The 19,498-nt window shown below is 41.4% G+C and overlaps 1 protein-coding gene across 1 annotated transcript in view; it reads right to left on the bottom strand.

The window, feature by feature from the left end:
* The window catches only part of Dclk2 (doublecortin like kinase 2), a 79,557-nt gene that overhangs the window by 20,920 nt on the left and 39,139 nt on the right, over positions 1-19,498 (bottom strand). Inside the window, exons 3-6 of the mRNA XM_090356604.1 lie at positions 7,137-7,239; positions 6,090-6,191; positions 5,069-5,116; positions 2,880-2,974 (exon numbers count right to left, since the gene is read on the bottom strand). Coding sequence (XP_090212730.1) covers positions 2,880-2,974; positions 5,069-5,116; positions 6,090-6,191; positions 7,137-7,239 — 348 coding nt within the window. The remainder of the gene's footprint in view (positions 1-2,879; positions 2,975-5,068; positions 5,117-6,089; positions 6,192-7,136; positions 7,240-19,498) is intronic.

A 19,498-nucleotide genomic window follows, 5' to 3' on the forward strand; every position in this document is an offset into this window, starting at 1 on the left:
GCCTCTGAAGTCTGGTCCTAGAAACAGGTGCTTCGGTGTGGTCCTCGCTCTTCCCGACCACGGGGGAAGGTCAATCAGCACGTCTGTGAACATCAGGAACCCAGGTCCAGTGCTGACATCCAGTGCTCACCGACCAGTAAGGGAAGGAATCACCCTGGAAGTGAATCCTCCCTTCCCATTGGGCCTCCAGGCAACCGTAGGCCAGCAGATCCCAGAGCCTAAGCCACTACCACAGAGTTATCAGCTTCTGGATCTTCACCCACAGGAAAGGAGTGAGGAATAAATCCGTATGGCTGTGTTAAACTGCATTTTCGGCCCCGCCCTGCTTATTTATTGCAATGGAGTCTTCCTTCCCTGCCCAGGCTGGTTTCAAATCAAAACCTTCCTAATCCCTAACTCCTTCATAGCTGGGATTATAGATATGAGCTATTTCACCCAGCCCTGGTATCACCAAAGTGACTCTTAGATTCTATAATCAGAGAGTAAATATCATATATATATATATAAATATCACTTTATTTTTGTGTTTAATTCTTTCAATGGCTCTACAAGAACATAATGTCAGAAATTGGATCAAACGGGAAACTGACAGAATATCACCTTTCAGGTCACTCAGCTTAATCCCCGTAAGTGAGTAGAACTCAGATAATAAAAAACCCAGGGGCCCCCAAGTCCCCACATCAGATAAGTGAATGCCATACTGGCTTGCTCCTGTCAATCCTGTGATGGGTAGGGTGGAGATTCCCTATCTCCAAGGCCATTAATGCAACTAGCTAGGATAAATAGTCCCTGACAATGAAAAGCAATCTTTCATTGTCAGACATACCCTGTTAATTGTTCTTAATTAGCTATTTTAAATGAAGGGGATGGAAAAAAGCATAGTACTAATGCATAACAATTATCTGTAATTCTATATTTTTGAATGTCACTAAATAGACACAAAGATTCAAACCTGGACCGATGCTAACTATAGCATCAGAAGGACATCAAATTAGGGTATTTGGCACATGCAAGTAACTCGGCTACAAACCTGCTTGAAAATAGACACAGTACAGATGGCTGAGAACTGTGAGGAGATGAAACTTCCATAAGGCAGGACCCCAGAGAAAAGGCAAGGGCGACAGACATGTGGCACTGTGGCCCAGCAGCGGAATCAGTGCAGGTCAGATCTGAAGTCAGCCTTAAGCTGAGAGGAGGAGGAATAGACTCCCTAGCTGCTATTTCTGCTCCTCCTCCCACTCCTCTGCTTTCTTCATCACTTAGCTACAATCTTGGAATTTTCCAGGTCATGTAAAGTCCATAATGCATATTCACCGAATGAGAAAAAAAGCAAAGGGAGATGATCACAGCTGTTCACAAGGCCTGCAGAGTTCGGCTGGTAGAGAGGTGGGGTGGGTCATGGAAAGACCACACCTCTGTAATGGGGAACTCCTTTGCTCAACAGATGCTACATCTGCTTCTCTCATGGTGTGGTATGAGAAGCGAGCAGTGAGCACACAGCGTGTGCCACCTACTGAGGCCGGTTTCTACTGCCGCTAAGATACACCTAGCATGGAAGAGAGAAAGTTTACCCCAAGTTTCAGCAGCAAGGCAATTTACCACGGTGGTTTCAAATCTCCATGGATCCTCAGTCCATAAATGTCAGTGAGGGGACGTGTGGACAGCAGGGTTCCTCTGTATTTTCTGGAAGCAGTAACTGTCCAGTCAGGAAGCTGCGGTCTCGGCTATTTCCCTCCATTAGATTTCAACAACATCAAATCGTGTCAGCCATGTGAAAGTCATGACTCAAAGCAAGATTTCAGAGGACTTTCATGGTGGCCTTTCAAGGCTTTTGCCAAGGCGAATCGTTCTGACTATCATTAGTAAAGGATTTTTTCCCCACCATATTCATCCTTGTTCATTCTCTGACGCCCTCCCTCACCCTGCCTGTTTCACTTGCTTGCTATTTTTATTTTTTGGATATATGAGCTGCACTAAGGAGTTTTACCATGGTACTTTGTGTGCATATGATATACTTCCTTCAGAATAACCTGTTCTATTGCTTTCTCTTCCCCTGCCATTCTCCGTCTCCTCCACTGACCACATGCTGTCTTTATACACAGATGCATTGCATTTTGAAATCATTTACCCTCCATCTGCCCTTTCTTCTCTTCTCTTCCCTTCATTCTCCTTTGTGCTACACGTGTATATGTATATGTATGCATATATATGGATGTAAATTTATTTTTGTACGTGCCTGAACAAATATACATGTTCATGATTCATTTGTCTTTTAGGTCTAGCTTCTGATTATGAGTTAAAATATACAACATCTGATCTTTTGAACTTGGCCTATCTTAACATGATGTTCTGAACAATCCCACGGGTTTTCTTTAAATTACATGATTATTTTCCACAGTGTATATGTATCACTTTTATCCATTCACCTGTCCTTGGTTGCCGTGGCCTGTTCTGCCATTTGGCTTATGCAGAGTAAGGTAATACAAATGACTTTGTTTTCCTGTGTGTTGATTTTATATCCCTTTAGACAGCTGTCCAACCAATGAAATTATAAAATAGGTCTGTTTTTAGAAATTGATCTATTTAGAAGACTCTCCATACTAAATTATATAGTGGCTACATTGGTTTATATCCTTCCCCAACAGTATTAAAAATCCCTTTTCAACTGCATTCTGAGCCGCAATTGTCTGTTTTCTTGATGATTCAAAAAGATACAGCTTAGTGTGGCTTGCATTTCCCTTTTATTGTAACTATTAGCTATTTGTAATTTTTTTTTACCTGTCCTCATGTCCCCAGTCCCCTAAACAAAACAGAACTTTTAAACTTCAGAATTCAAAATAACAAAGTCAGACAAATACAACGCATGCCCTAATTCATACCTTTGATCCTCTGAAACTTCCTGGACTAGTTGGAGAAGAGCTGGAGGATTTTGTGGACTTAGGAGTGGAGAGTTGACTGCTGGGAGTTCCGTTAACTGACCGGGGACAACAAATGAGACCACTCGTTAAAACCCTAAATGAACAGGCTTAATAAAAACATGCACAAAGCCCATGCATGATATAGCTCCAATTTTGGTCTAAAGCTCCAAGCAGATGGCAAATCAGCAGAAAAGCAGAAATAATGTATCTTACTGCATTACAGACAAAAAAACAGTCAGACACAGAGTGAAAAATAAAAGTATTCTCAGTAATCATTTGCAAACAATGACATAAGCGAATATGTACAATAATATGGAATTCGAGGTGGAGGTGAGAACTTGTCCATACCCTCTGCCTGCCAGAAAAGGAACAAAGATAAGTGGCTGTTACACTTGCTTTGTGATGAAAGGCTGTTCCATAATCTCCAGCATCTTCTAAGGTGACTATCTTGGTGTGTAAACATACCAACCTGAATGACTAAAATGTTTTTTTCCTTTGCTTTTTTGGTTAGTCCTGGAGCTTGAACTCAGGGCTTCAAGTCTCTGTCTCTGAGCTTTCTTTTTTTTCTCAAGGCTAGCATTCTACCAGTTTGAGTCACAGTTTCACAGTTCTCGTTTTCAGGTAGTTAATTGGAGGTAAGATGTTCACAGATTTTCTTCTTCTGGCTGGCTTTCAACCATGATCCTCAGATCTCAGCCTCAGCTAGGATTGCAGGTGTGAGCCACCAGGATTCAGCTCACCAAAATGTTCTATGATTCTCCTAAATCAATTCCACCACAATCCAAATGCATTTTTTGTTTGGTTGGTTTAGGTAGAGGGTACAGAATCTAGAAGCTATCCAATGCTCTACCCAGAGTCCTTCCTCATTCTCCTAATGCAAGGGAAAATGATGGTTAAAAAGCATTCAATAAGCCACCATGTTATTTTCTTCACATCTTAATTTTTGCCTTTTTTAGCCAAATTTCCTAATTTTTAATACACCATCTCCAAATCTCCATAAGTTTCTTCATCTGAAAGTTCAAATTCAATTCTTGGTTAGGAAGAAAATGGTCCCAGTGTTTAGAAGGTACGATCAATAATTAGCATCTTGTGTTGGACAGAATCCCACTTGCATATTTCTGTTCCAGCAAGACTCACGCCCATTTCCACGTGTATCACCGAGATCTATTTCTGCAGTGACTTTGGCGCTGGAAGCTAGCCTATGATCAATATCTATTTTCCCTCTCTAATAAGTATCTGTAACGTCTGTAATTCTTCTTCTAAGTATTTTTCCCAAAGTAGATGAGAACTGCCATTCACTTTTATGAAAAGATGTTTTTTAAACACATGGGCGTATACATCTACTATTTCAGATAACACTGTTAAGTACAGAAAAAAAAAAAATGCACAGGGCTAAGCCCTGAACAGGTGACTCAATAAGCGACCAATTCTTGATAGAAGACAAAAATTCAAGAAGTATTTGTAATTCGACAAGCTGTCTATAAACAGGGATATCCATGTTTATGAATTCTTATCTGTCTACTGCGCATTGAAGAATTCGGCGAACTTGGCCTTTTTCAGTTCTTTCTTAAAATCAAAAACTTGAAATTTTCTAACTCTAAACCTCTTACATTACTTAGATTTTTCTCCCCAACAAATATATGTGGTACTGAGAAGAGCACTGCAGCAAAAGAAACCACCCTATTCATGGGAAATGTGATTTCTTAAGTTAATTTCAATTAGTATTATTGCTCATTGAAAGATAGAGCACAGAAGACATGACAGCGTGGCTGCTTAAAAAACCTCACTGCCAACAAGCCAACAGTGCTTCTAGGACCATTTGTGCATTGTTTATAAGCTTTGTTCTCCTTCCATAGTAGCAGAATTTCCGAAATGCCAATAAGCACCCAGGCTTTCCCCTTAGGTGATGGTACCTTCTGGGCCTCTGCGTCCTGAGCACGGATGAGGCATGAGGCAGCCCTCCTGTGACTAGTTCTATTGGACACAGGAGACCGACACACCTGTGCTTGGTGAAGCATTCCCCATTGCACACACGGCCACTGGATAAGCCAGAAACACTCATGGACATGGAGCAACGGGAAACAGAAATGCAGCAAGAGACAAGCACAGAAACCCAGCGGCGGGACGAAGCCATAATGATCCTGGCTCACCTGGGGATTTGGTTGTGGAACAGGCACTGGAGTGGCCAGCCCTCTTGACTGGACACACGCAGATGCACAGAGCAAGGGGAGACAGTAAGGAGAGCGGTTATTCAGCAGGTCTACACGCGCACACAGAGACAAGGGCAAGCTACCCGTGGTGGAGAGGTGACGTGGGTGGTGTGCAAGGGACATCAGCAGAGGTGCCATGTCCACAAGTTCAGCTTACAGTCTGATGGCCTATACTGGTGCTACTTTTCAACCCTCCCTGGGTTTCCTCATCTCCATAAATAAAAACAGAGAACCAATGCACTGAGAAATTTAGGGATACTTTTAATGTTAAAAAGAGTCAAAGCATGCTAAATCATGATGAAGCTACAAGCTTCAGACCTGAAAGACAATAAATAATGAGTGTGATTCTGAAGTCAGACTAGTTTTCAGCAATAAGCTTTGTGGCTGTATAATTCTTAAGGAAGAAAAGGCGTGGGGAAGAATACAAGTAAATTCGTTTGTGTTGGTATATGCGTATGTGTGTGTGACACAAATAAGAAAAAATGTTAAGAAAATGAATATTCACAATCACTTAGCATGGAATTCAAATGACAGTGGTCAAAATGAGAATCAGTTCTATATGAACACCAGCACATTAGGTAATGAAGCTGCCCCCTAAAAAATGAATCAGAACATAAACCATAAGTCTCTCGAGAGACTTAACACCCGGGAAGAACAAATCTAACATTTGATTTTTGCTTTCTTCCATTTCAATAAGTATTATTTTAGATGGTCAGAGGCACAGAGCCTTTGTGTTCCTTCCCTAAGATTATCCTCCTTTGGCCTCACTGTATGTGCATGTCTAGAAACATTTGGTTTTAAAAATTGCACCATGTAGATGCTGTCCTGGACCCTGGAAGCATCTGAGCATGGCAAAGCTTTCTAAAACTACTTCCTAGATTTAAGGAAACTGAAGGAGGACCTGACCCTTTTACAACCATCTGTTTCGTTTTTGTTTTTTTTTCCTTTTTCTATTAACTACCTGAAGCCGGAGACTTGCTGCGGCGAGACGGCCCAGGACTTTTGCATCCAGAATATTTAACAGCTGAGGATCGAGAATAAGAGGACTTCAGGACCCGGCATTCTGGAAAGCAAGAAAAGTGTATCCGTAAACAAAGCAGGTCTTAACTCTGCCCAAAGGCACATAACTCATCACACATAATTAGTTTACCACCTACAGTTTTGCTATTGTCAACATTCTTTTCTAATTTTTTTTTTTTGTCCAGGCAACGACAAGACAAATAACTCAAACAAATAACAGGAGCAAAAAGACCATGAGGTGTGGCTCAAGGAGTAGAGTACTTACATGCATAGCAAGCACAAAACCTGCAACCCTAGGGCTGCTAAAGACTAAAATTCTGATACGAATGCAAAAGTGAGAAGAGATGTGAAACATAGTTGATAGGTAAGTGCGTATCTGAGCCAGCCTTAACTTCACAAGAAGAAGAAAAAGCACATCAGCATAGACAGCACACAAGGACGCTGCACAGGGCCACCTCAAGGGTATCATTTTTATTGTCTGTATTCATTTCTTAGTTTTCTGACATAGAGTCTCACTATGGGGACGAGGGAATCCAAGCTGGCTTTGAATTCTCTGCCTCAGCTTCCAAGTAGCTGAGGCTACAGGTGAGCTTCACTATTCTTGGCTCATTTTTCTTCACTGTATTGAGTTCTTAACTGTCCCAAGTAAGTAAGTGTCTCAAGTAACTAAGTCCCAAGCCTTAGCCAGGAGCCAGTGGCTCACTGTAATCCTAGCCACTCAGGAGGCTGGGATCTGAGGACTGCAATTTGAAATCAGCCTGGGCAGGAAAGTCTGTGAGACTCTTATCTCCAGTTAATCACCAGAAAATCAGAACGAGATGAACTTGTGGCTCAAGAGGTAGAGTCTGAGAGAAAAAGCTAAAGGACGGCACTCAAACCCTGAGTGCAAGCCCCAATACTAGGGTGGGTGTGTGCGCGCACACAAACACACACACACAGATTCCTCCAAGCCTTTATTTCCAGGGTCACAGTCAATGAAATGCCTTACCGCTGTGGTCCAGGACAAAATCATCTTGGGCATAACGGAATTTCTCAGGTCCACACGCAATAAAAACGTCATCATCACCAAAGAAATCTTGCAAGCAAGTAACCTACATGAAGACAAAAGTAAATAAGACGTATTAGAAATGAAACAAAAAGTCAGATCAAATCCGTTTCAGGCCTCTCCTATGATGCTGAGATAGACTTGAAAGGTGTATGGAATATCATGCCACATTTCCGAGCTCTTTCTCTCCATGAGGCACTGGCACACGCAATGCTCTGAAATCAGAACAGCAGAACAAAGGGCTCTGGGAAGACAATATTCCTTCTGGCCAGTGAGACCAACACACTCTGGGGAAAGGCTAAGTAGACGTTCTCTAGGCTCCCTGCTCCACAGTGGTGAAGCTGGAGTGGATGACGGCTTGTGCTCTGGGCTCAGCCTTCTTTGTCCTTCCTCCTCCTTACAGTTCCACTCTCCAAGTTCTGTGACCTTGAGCATGACCTCATGAGTTGCTCGCAGATTGATAGATGAAAAACTGCCCACGGCGCAGTCTGGATGTGTCCTACGTGTCAGCCATCCGCACTGCCATCTGAGCGAACCCGGGAAAGGACGGTCAGGACTCTGGTGGAAGGCTTCAGGCCTCTTCTGCGACTGCACCCAAATGTGCAGTGTGTTCCATGTTCTGTCTGCCAGAAGCTCTCTCTGTGCTGCGTCAGTATCCGACCCGTCAGAACCCAAGCCAGTCCCGTGATGCCCGCCTGCAGTGCTCCCCTGGGGAACGTTCTACATCTCCCGGACGCAACACCCAGGCACCTCCTGAACCTCACGAGTCATGCAGAATCCTTCTGGGCAAAAGCAATAGTAAAGTTTTTTTTTATTGTTTTTTACCTGATCTCATAATGGGAAGGTGACAGCCAGACACAGCACAGGTATCTCAGGTCACCGCTGGAGTTTCGGGCAACAGTGAATGCTGACTCAAGGACAAGGGGCATCGATGTTTTGTTTCTTCAAATTCTCATCATGCAAGACATGGGTTCTGTACCAGCCTGGAGCTCAGCACAGGCCCCAGGGCAGAAGGCTTTCCAGAAGAGTCCTCGTGCCCCCACTCTGTGGAGCCCGCTTCTCTGCTCTGGAGAAGATGGGTGACTCTTGGTGGTAACACCGTTTGCTTTCCCCTCCCGCCTTGGTGATGGCCTCCTCCTGCACTGCCTGTCCTCACCTGTGCTCACACATGCCCTTCTCTCCTGCCTGGGCTCTGCATTGCCCCTCACAGGGGCAAAGACAGTGGCCCGATAGATCTCCACCCAGCCTCTCCACCTCCGCAATGCTATTTCTTCCATTCACTCCTCCACCACGTAGGAGATGGTGGGTTTATTAAACTTTGATTGAGATATGACTCATAACCCATACAATGCATCCACAGAAAGGTACAAAATCCAACCGTTTTTAGTATATTCAGAGTTGTGCATCCATCACCTCAATCCGGTTTCTGATGCTTTCCTTGCTCAAGAAAGAAACTCTATATGCATCAGTGGTTATTCTTCATGGCTCCTCTTTCTCATCACAATCTGCTTTCTGTCTATAGATTTGCCCAGTCTAGATACTGCACATAGAAGATCACAGAGCACGAGGCTTCTTTCATTTTGCATGTTGTATTAAATATCCTTTACTCCTCTCTGTGGTTGAGTAATACTCCATTGAATGGATTTACCACATTTCCTTGCTAAGATGGACATGTGAGTAGATTCCACTTCCCTTCTGGCTTTGACCACCATGCACTGCTCCTCAGTGGAACCCCACCGTTCATCTTTTACTCATAATTCTTATGCACTTTATTTAGTGTTGCAGTCCTATTTCAAGTTCATCCTATATTTTGAACTACCTTATTTTTACATACATTTACTCTATACGTGGTTTGAACTCATATTTCCTTGGCCAAGTCAAACAGCCATTTACTAGTTTAATGGAGGCTCTTTCAGGAAGAAACAAACTTGTTTTTGCAATCATGGAAAAAAAGAATTGACAATGGAATTCTACATAGCCAACAGACAAGATAAAATAACGGCATCCGCAGGGAAGTGGATGAATCTAAAGCCAATCATATTGAGTGAGACAAGTCAAGACCTAAGGAACAAAAGGCGCATGGTATCCTTAATATGTGGCTATTAGATCCAAAGAGTACAAGAGCGAGGACTCAATATCTGCATACCCAAAGCTATGGACATGGTAATGGAAATATAAACATAACTATATAGACATAAAAACCTATGACTCTATAGACATAATGTTTTATTTCATAAATTAATGTTTCTATGACATACAAACCCTTAGCCTAATTGTGATTAAGTTCTAAATACTAAGTCCCAGTGATTGTAAATAGAGTCCCTTCTTGAACACTTGTTTGTTAAACTTGTCATTTAAAATATGATGTTAATAAATTCTTTAATAAAAAAAGAATTGAAATTTCTAAAATACTCTTGAATGAATAATTATTTGCAAAAAAAAAACCCTTGGATTTTATTACTAAGAATATTTCAGGTCAGACAGGCTAATTCACACTTGAAACTCCAGCCATGTGCCACGAAGAGTGCAGAGGGCTGACAGTACAAGGTAGTCCAAGCAAAAACTTTTCAAGACATCAGAATGGTGGGGCACCAGTGCAATCGCAGCTATGCAGGAGGCTGTGTGTGTTTGGGGGGGGGTGGATCCCAGTCTTAGGGAGGCCCTGAGCAAAAACCCCAGAAAATCCTACCTGAGCAAAACAACTACAACAAAAACAGAGCTAGTGGCAGGGCTCAAAGTAGTGGAGCACCTACCTAAAAAAGTACAGAGGCTCTAAGTTCAAACTCCAGCACTATACAAATGAACCAAGATGTCTGCCTTGCTCTTATTGAATCACCGTTTCTAGTCATGGAACGAATATTTGATTGACCAAATCTAACTTTTGGTGAGGTTCAACTATTCCTGAACTCAATGTTTCTTAAGAACTATTACCAGGTGGCAGGGAACCAGTGGCTCATGCCTGTTACTGTCCATTGTTGGTGCTGGGGATTGGTGTTTTTTGGTTCCCCCATGGCTTTTAGTTTCCTCTATGAAGGAGGAAGTGGTCATGGAGAAGGGAGGGGCCAAAGTGGGTCAGGTTTGAGAGTGAAAAGTGTGTCAATCTGTCAGGGTCCAGGGGAGGGTAACAGGGGCGGAGCTGGGGTATGCCTGTAGACAGCACCCAAAGCCACAGGGAGGCCACTGAGTGCACAGGAGAAGTTTGTACTTCTCACATGAGGAGGAAGTTGGCCAATCGTAGGGAGTTTGGGAGGAAAAAAAAAATCAACCTTCTTTACACTGGAACTGTCAGCATTTCAAAGGGTCACATCTAACCAGCCAATGGATGAGGACTGATACAGTGCAGATGACATTAAAAAACAAAAACCAAGGCTGCCTGTTGTGGGCTGCGAGAACAAGATGTCTCTGTTTTTCTTCTGGCCCAGCTGAGATGTGGGGTGGAACCAGACAGACCTTGCTAAGGAGGCTGGGAGAAGCCCTGAGTTGGGAAAGGCCTGGGCCCTGTGTGGCCCAGAACTCCTGGCGTAGGAAATCCAGTGGTGGTGCCTCCGCTACTCATCTTCTGTAGTTCCTACTGAATCCGGAAGTCTTCCTCACCCTAAAGTACCATGCTATTTGTGTGCTCCACAGAACCCATTATACTGAAGTTAATTCATTTATAACTGTGTGTGCCTCTGGACTTATAGGCATGTTCTAGCTCCCATAAATGAGGAAATTGAGAAAAAATAAGGAAAGGGGTGGATCGAAGCAGGGTGAATTAGATTAAGATGCACTGTATGCCTAAATGACATAATTGCAGAAGAATCTACTACATAATCTAAAGATTTTTTTAAAAAAAAGGAAGTGGAGGGTTGATAGGGATGAGTGACATGATCGGGAGGCACTGCAGTCATAACTGCTGAATGGCAACTTCTTCGTATAACTAGATAATAAAAAAGTATTTTTTAAACCTGGAAACAAAACCCAAACCCACAGGCAGTAACCTCTAATAACCAGGAATGACTGGAAATTAGCTTTCCCTCTACCATTACTAGTGTAAAATACAAGTCTCGAAGTAGACAGACAAATGATCAGCCCCAGCGGTCCCTGAGGGACTGAACTGCAAATCTGAACACACTAGAGACAGAAGACAGATGAGAGGCGAGGACTCAAAGTGAAAGGACCCAATATCCAGAGAGACAATGAGCTGAGCTCAGTTGTTTCCACTTTCATATCACAGAGAACTCATGGATCTTATTACCTGAGCACAGAGTCCAGCCTGGGCTGTATTCAATGTGTCCAGGCCTTTGCTGGAAGCAAGACAACCCACTGCCATGTTCTCCCACCCCTCCACCACTCTGCCCTTGGTCCCTGGGCCCTGACAGTTGAACCTCTTCTGAGGCTCAGTTTCTCATACTTAATCCTTGGAGATCAAATAGAATTGACCCATCTTTGCAAAGTGGATGAGGAACAAATCTCATTCAATCCCCATGGATTAAGGGTGATGGCATATAAAAGCTTTTGGAACTTGTTATCCTAGTTTTATTAATTCATGGCCTCAAATACTTAATTTTTTAGACCTTACTGGATAATTCTTTTCCATCAGTGTAAGTGAATAGAAAGTGCATGCTTCTATATAATTCAGTGAATTAGATACTTTCTCCAATAAAATTCCACAAATAGCCTTCTCCCACAGCTGGAAAAATTGAGCTAAATCTTAGGATCTCAGACATTCTACACAGAAATGCAATTCATGTAATATGCCCCATCAGAATGCTTATATGCATGAATTAAAGAATGAATTCTATAAAGAAGCCCTTAGAATAATCATAAGAAGGAAGAGGATTTGACTTAGATACCAAAAAACAGCATTGGTTTCTAGTTCTATACATAAGCTACATGCACACCTAGCAATGTTTCAAAGTACAAAGAGAAATCCACCTTTTTTTCTTGCTGAGATTGTATCTGGCTAATACAAGAGTTCTTTAGTACAATATAATCACCAGATTTCACAAATAAAAGGGGGCTATGTACTTTAATTGTTTTTAGTAGTGCGCCCAACTTAGCTGATGCTTGGAGAAGTGAAATGTCTGACAAAAAACCCAGGGTCTAATGTAAAACTGTCACCAAACCACATTAGTTTACTATTGTACATTCATTCTGCCATCGAATGACAGCTACACACGATGCATAAACACAATACAAGCAGCATTCAGCCTAGTGGAAGAGAGGAACAAGAAACACTAACAATTACTGTTGAAAATGCCACTGCAGTGTGAGAGTTGTAACAGAACATCTTAAAAAAAAAAAAAAAGAACATCTTGAATAATTATGGGAATGAAGGAGTACAGAGACCATTTGGTGGGGAAAAAAATTCTCACAATATAAAATACGCAGAACCTTTCAAAAGTATCTCACAGTTTGGCAATTAGATATTCTGTCATTATTGTTGTGCCCTGTATTCTTTACCATTCATTAACTCTGATTATATTTATTCCTTTCATTATTAATTTTTTAACTGGTATCAAACACTGAAATATGGACAGGTCATTAAATGTGCCTCAAAAATCAATATAATAAATTAAAATTGTTTTTCTGGTGACGGGAAAAGGCATCCACTTGAAGGCCTTAGTTCGCTTCTGAATTCTTTCTTCTATTCAAGAAGCAATTAAATCTTCCAGAAGCTCTTTGGAAATAGTAAATGTTTATATAGCTTGTGAAAGAAGGCTTAGCTACTCAGTGGGGAAGTAATATTTCCACTCAGGTACAAAATGGAGGCTAGCAGCATAACTGAATGGGGAAACATCCAGTAGAGAAATAAAGTATCTACATCTTCACTTTCTAAATTAATGGGCGCCATTTATAATAGTAATCTTTCTATCCTACAGCAGACAGATTAATTAGGTCAGGGTGAATAGGTGCCAGCTATAAGTTCAGTACTAGTTGCTAATAGCTTGCCACACTACTTTATTTTTCTTTCCTTAGTTGGCATCTGTTAAAGGATGTATCAATGGCAGATTTGAAGTTGAGCAAAATACTAAACATGTGTTAGGAGTACAATAAGGTTTTCCCCTAAAACAAAAACAGTATAGGTGACAGAGGACACTTAAATTCTGAGTCAGGAAAAGTTACATTGAGTTTCCATTTCCTCACTGCTGAAATTTGGATCTTGAATGGCCCCCCAAAGGCCTATGTGTTACAGGCTTGTTCCCTAAGGTGGCAGTGTTAGGAGGCAGGGGACCTTTAAGAGGTGGGGCCTGGTGGGGGTCTTTAGGCCACTGTGGGTGTGGCCTGGAGGGGAACCATCAGGCAATAGATCCTTCAGATCCTTTCTGTCCTCCAGCCCCAAATGGGATGCCCCATGCCACCTCACCACAGGCCCAAAGCAACAGAGACAACAAAACATATGTTTGAATGGACATTTCCAAAGTTTAAACTTCTTTACTGTCTAAAAACAGCTTACTTGTATTTTAGGAGACTACTTGTAAAAAGTGGAGTATTTCTTAAAAGGAAAACCACAACAAAAAAGGAATACGGATGTGTGTGTGTGTGTGCGTGTGTGTGTGTGTGTGTGTGTGTGTGTGTCCCAGTTGTAGAGCTTGAACTCAAGGCCTGATAGAGTGGTAGCTCAAGCCCAAATCCACTTACAGGTTTTTGGTGATTAACTGGAGATAAGAGTCTCATGAACTCTCCTGTCCAGTCTATCTCTGAGCTGCAATCTTTAGATCTCAGCCTCCTGAGTAGATAGAATAAGAGGCATGAGCTACCAGACTCATATTTTGGGGGGCAGGGGGGTGGAGAGTGCTGGTCCTGTGAATTCTGCTCAAGCTTCATCTTTGTATGTCCTCAGTGAATCTTTGACACTTCTCTATGTCTGGCTGTCCCCTTTACATTCTGTAATTCATCCAGCAAAGATGTTAACGTTGATGGAATCCTCTGGTGTTGTGCCTAGATTTCTCACTGGACTGTGAACTGCACAAATATAATGGCATCATCTTATTCATTATTATAATTCCAGCACATTTCATAGCCCCCAGTCTGGAGGGCTTAATATATTCATGTTGAGTAAATTAAATGGAAATACCTGGAGTCCTACTTCCTCCCCTTCTGTAGAGGTTCCGTTGCATTCTTTCTACGAATTCCTAGCCACACATTAATATGACTGTCAGTCCTAGTTACCAGGTTTATGTTGTTTTCTAGCCCAAGGTAACTTAAAAGGCCAGGCCAATCCCATAGCTTCTTTTTTTTTTTTTTTAAGATTTTTTATATCTAAGAATTTTTTTATATCTAGAGATATTCAACAAGATTTTTCTGTCATGCAAGCACATAGAAATACAGCTTTACTTTTTGCTGTTATTGCTTATTTCATTAGCATACATTAATAGCACATGGGTAAGAGGAATCCTTAGATATATGCAATGTAAGCATCTCCCTCATGTTGGGTAGGTCTCATTATATATGTTTATGTGTGCATGTATATATGTGCATGTGTATTATATACATATATATGTAACATGTGTAATCCTCTATACCCTCAACCCTTCCTGCTATTCCCACGAAGAAATACAAATTTTTAAAGATGTCAGGAAAATATAAAGACAATTCTAACATATAACAGAGGACAAAATTAGAGTTGCCTAAGTCATTACCTTTATTTCTATTACTGTAAGATAAAATACCCACCTACATACATGAAAGCTATAAAATCAACAGATAAATTCCACTTTAACATCCTTCTTCACACACACACACACACACACACACACACACACACACACACACACACACACACACACCTTGGAATTAATTCTATTTCTAGAATAAAAACTCTGCTTAAAATGAACAGGCAGGGCTGGGGGAATAATTCAGTGATAGAGTGCTTGCCTAGCATGCAGGAGACCATAAATTCGATGCCCACGATTGTGAAACAGAAAAGGTAAAAGCTAAGACACAAGCAGAAAGGTAAAGTCACTTGGTCTTTCCAAAATGCTAGGCACCACCACCCAAAAAGCAAATTCACAGGTCAGGAAGCAGGGTCTAAGCATTCATGACATTTCTTTATCCCAGTGCCAAGAATAAAATTAGCATAAATAGTCTGCTTTGTTCCCTTTCAAAGTTGGCTGGCTTACAGAGAAGGAAGGACCCCCATCCACGGCAAGAAGAAAGCCACTCAGAATAGCAATGCTTTTCTGCTTCCTGTAAATCCATTCAGCCAGGCAGTCAGACAGTAGTTGCCATGGAAACAGAACTGAAGCTCAAAGACGACAGCTTTTACAGTAAAAGGCTTCTTGGTGGCACCTGCAGACAGCTCCTTACATTTACTTTGCTGCTATTAAAAAAAAAAAATAGACAAACTGGACCTAATCTTTGCGGTCTGACTGTAGTTGTCTCATAATGATGGCTATTCACCAAGATGAATCACAGAATCTTGAGACTAAAGATTTGGTTTCTGAAAATGATCAGCCATAGGATGAAAAGATCTTAACATTTCAGAGCTATTTAGCTACGAAATGTATTATGAGAGGTCAGGGTAATTTCTAAATGGATCTTATGACAACGACCACTGAGAGCCACCTCCTAAGTCTGAATTTCTACAGGAGAAGGTTTTCATCTTGGGGGGAAGGGGTGGGGCTTTCTCTCAAGGAAAAGTCAGAGCAAAGAATTCAAGCAAGAAAAAAAAAAGAGAATCCAAGCAGGGGAGTCAGAAGAGATCCAGTAACTCAGCCAGGGACAAGTGCCTTCCCCTCCCTTTGATGCTAACGAGCTGGAGGGGAAGGGCACATGTAACTGGGCTGTAGTTACAGAGAGGATTCCCGTAGGACATAGTCAGTTCTAAATAATAAACAAGAATGGGAACTGGGGAGTGATTGAAAAAGGCAACTGACAAACCAAAGCATAAAATGGCCATTTTTGTAATCCAGAAGTAAATTTCTAACTAAAATGCAATTCTGGATTGTTCTAATCCCAAACAGACAATCTACAGAACACAAACTACCCACGCGCTCTACGTAATAAATCTCATTTACATATAAACTTCATTTTGAAGTAGGATCTGACTGACACTCTCTCAGCCATATGGTAAATGACAGGAAGTTGAGTCTGGCCGGCGCCATCTTGTCCTAATGGTGGAGGCAGGGAAGTTCCACCTCCCAGGTGATGGGAAGCTTGAATTTATAGATGGGGCAGGGACTTGAACACTAGGTTGCTGGACCTGCCAGTCTTGAGTCAGACACTCTCAAGCTCCCTGTGACTGTGCCACATGACCTGACCTTCTTTAGGGCCAGACCAGCTGAGGTGCCGCCATGCCATGTATCTTCATGCTCATGTCTCCTGGCTCTCCTCCTGTTAACATGATATCCCACTTCAGCTCAGGAGCTGATCTGGTTTGTTGCTATTGTTTTTCTGCTCTTTCCTGGCTCTCAGTTTTCTAAGTCGTAAGTGTATTCATTGGGCTGCAGATGTTTGTGACAAGAGTCCATCTGCAGATCACAAACACTCTGATAAAGGCTCCAAATTCTCAAAAATGTGGCTTCTCTGCTTTCTCGTTACACAACGATTTAACTTCCACGACTTCCTTGTGAAGGACACACATACAGAAAATGCTTAAAGAGGCTCAGAAAGGCCAGGCAACTTGCTCTAAGCCACAGAGCTAGGCAAGAGTAGCTTGAGATTTGAGCCCTGACAGACTTGCACCATACTTTGTATTGACCACACATTATCTCCCTAAAGAAAACATTAGCAGGATGATTTATAATCCATGAAAAAACTTAAAAGAGGCCTTATGAAGATAGGTTAAGAAGTTTTTATATTTGTCTAAACTATAAACAACTTGGCCATTTTCCTATATCTTACTTTTATGAGGAAAATGAATGACAGGTGTGCATTTTCTTTTTTAAGGATCAACTTCTAAGTAATGTTGTACTGACAAGTTCAGGCTAACCTCTTACACTTCAGGGAATGCTGAATATGTTCTGAAATCGATATCTTCAGACAAATTGGCTAACTCTATTAAATTATAAACACAAGGTACAATCACATGAACTTATAACAGGATCCCACTTGTTTCCAGATTGGAAAAACTAAGAGCATTAAACATGTATTAATACATATTATAACCTGCATGTTTTTAAAATAAAGGTAGAGCTATACTATTGTTGTCCAGGATCCGGTTCTGTGCACCTAAGAATCAAGATTAGTCCACATCTTGCTGTTGGTTTCAAATATGGCAGTCCATTGTGTGGTGAGAACACTTGGAATCAAGCTTAAAACATTAATTAAGCAAGAGGGGGGGGAAATCCAATTAACCCTGTGCTTATTCTGGAAAACCCAAATTCCTTAGTATATCAGCACACATTTTAACTATGTCTTCCTAGATTCAGGTATTTATGTCTCTAGAAAAATATCACTATTAAAAAAAAAGCATCATGTCCACTATTGTGAGTTTGGTTTCTCTCTTTTTTTTTTTTGCGTCTTAATAAAATTTTTTTCTTCTCCCTTGATGTCATCCTCTGAAACTTCTTGTATCAAAAGATCATCCTCACATCCAATTGGGCTGCTTCTCTGCTGATAATTCCTTTACTAAACATCCTATGGGCTTGTTAGAGTGAAACAACCTTTCAGGTTTAGGAAACTTGAGTACAATAAATACTAACTATGCCAAGACAGAGGATGTCAAGACTCTAGTCACAGATACTTGAGGTGCAGTGGTTGGGGACCATGAGCTCAGACTAGCCTGGGTAAAGAGAAGTTTGTGAGATTCCATCTCAACCAGGGGCTGGTTGTGGTGGTGTGTGCCTATGACATAAGGAAGCACAAATTAGAGGATCACAGATCAGGCCAGCCTGGTCACACAAGTGACATCGATGCAAAGAGGGCTAGGGGCATGGGTCAAGTAATGAGTGGCTGTCTGGCAAGCGTGAGGCCCTGAGTTTAATTCCCAGTATCTTCCATATAGGAAAAGAAAGACAGTGAGGGCTCAAGGCATTTGATTGGGAGGAAAGAAGCCAACTTTGCTACCCAAATATCATACTCCCCAACGACACACTTCCTTCTGCTCACTTCTCCATTTTAAATTATGGCCTAACCTGATGAGCAGGTTATAGCTGAGTCTGAAATAAGGGGCCTTTTCCAAACCATTGTAACTCCTATAAGAAAAGCAATGAGAAAATTTTCCCAAGTACAGATTGAGCAGATGAAGATTCCATTTCTATAGCAAATGCATTCCGGAGTAAGCTGCAGGCCCATGGCTATTCTGAAAGGGGAGCATGCCATTACTTGAACTACTGATGTCAACATTTTGAAAGTAATATTGGCTGAGGCACATATCACAATCAAATTTCCCTGTGTAGAAGACACCTGGTTCTGACCCACAGCTAAACGTGTCACCCTAACAGGCACAAAAGACCTACAAGGCCTTAGCATTGTGTTCTGCTTTGGGGAATACAAAAGGAGATGGGCCCAACAGCTTAATTTAAAGGCTTTGTCAAGACTTTCTCTAAAACAATGCAAATATTCACAGAAAGATCAGGCCTCTTGGCTGTGTACTTAGGCCCTTATTTAAGTGAAGCCTTAAAATGGTGTTAGAAAGTCCTTTTTTGTGGCTGTTGCTTTAAGCTAATTTATCTATTTCTTAAATTTATGTATTATTTAAATGTACACATTTAAGTAATTTAAGATTAAAAGGTAAAAAAACAAAGCCCAGCCTGTCAAATTAAATGTTACCTTGTTATGTCTGCTCCAGACCTCTTTACTCTATGAAAATAAAACATGAAACTCAAATCTCTTTTCCCGCCCTAGTCCCTTTCCATCCATCTCCTCCACCTTCCAAAGGAAATAACAAGTATTTTTCCTTTCTTCCAGGTCATGTTGTTTAGGCTTCAGAGAACAGAATTTCATGCCTACAGCCAGCCAAGAATATTGTTTCATGTTGTAGCATTCTATAATTATGTCCAACTGAACAGATCATCTTGCAATTCACTTGGTTTGCTCAGTATAGACTATTATTTTTTAAATAGAAGTTTATTGTTGTTATTATTAAGGCATTGTGCGGAGGTGTTTCCACTTCATAATTCAAGTAACACGTACATTTCTCTTTTGGACAATGTCATTCATCCCTTCCTTTGCTTTCTTCTAGTTTCCGCATCTCAACTCTGCACACACAGTTCATTTCCCTCAGTATGTATTTCTTTTAATTACCAGTCCTGGGCTTAAATTCAGGACCTGGGCACTATCCCTGAGCTGCTCAAGGCTAGCACCCTACCACTTGAGCCACAGCACCACTTCTGACACTTTCGGTTTATGAGGTACTGAAGAATCGAACCCAGGGCTTC

Source organism: Megascapheus bottae, chromosome 23 (assembly GCF_031878675.1).
Source record: "Megascapheus bottae isolate mThoBot1 chromosome 23, mThoBot2.hap1, whole genome shotgun sequence".
In the NCBI taxonomy this organism is placed as follows: domain Eukaryota; kingdom Metazoa; phylum Chordata; class Mammalia; order Rodentia; family Geomyidae; genus Megascapheus; species Megascapheus bottae.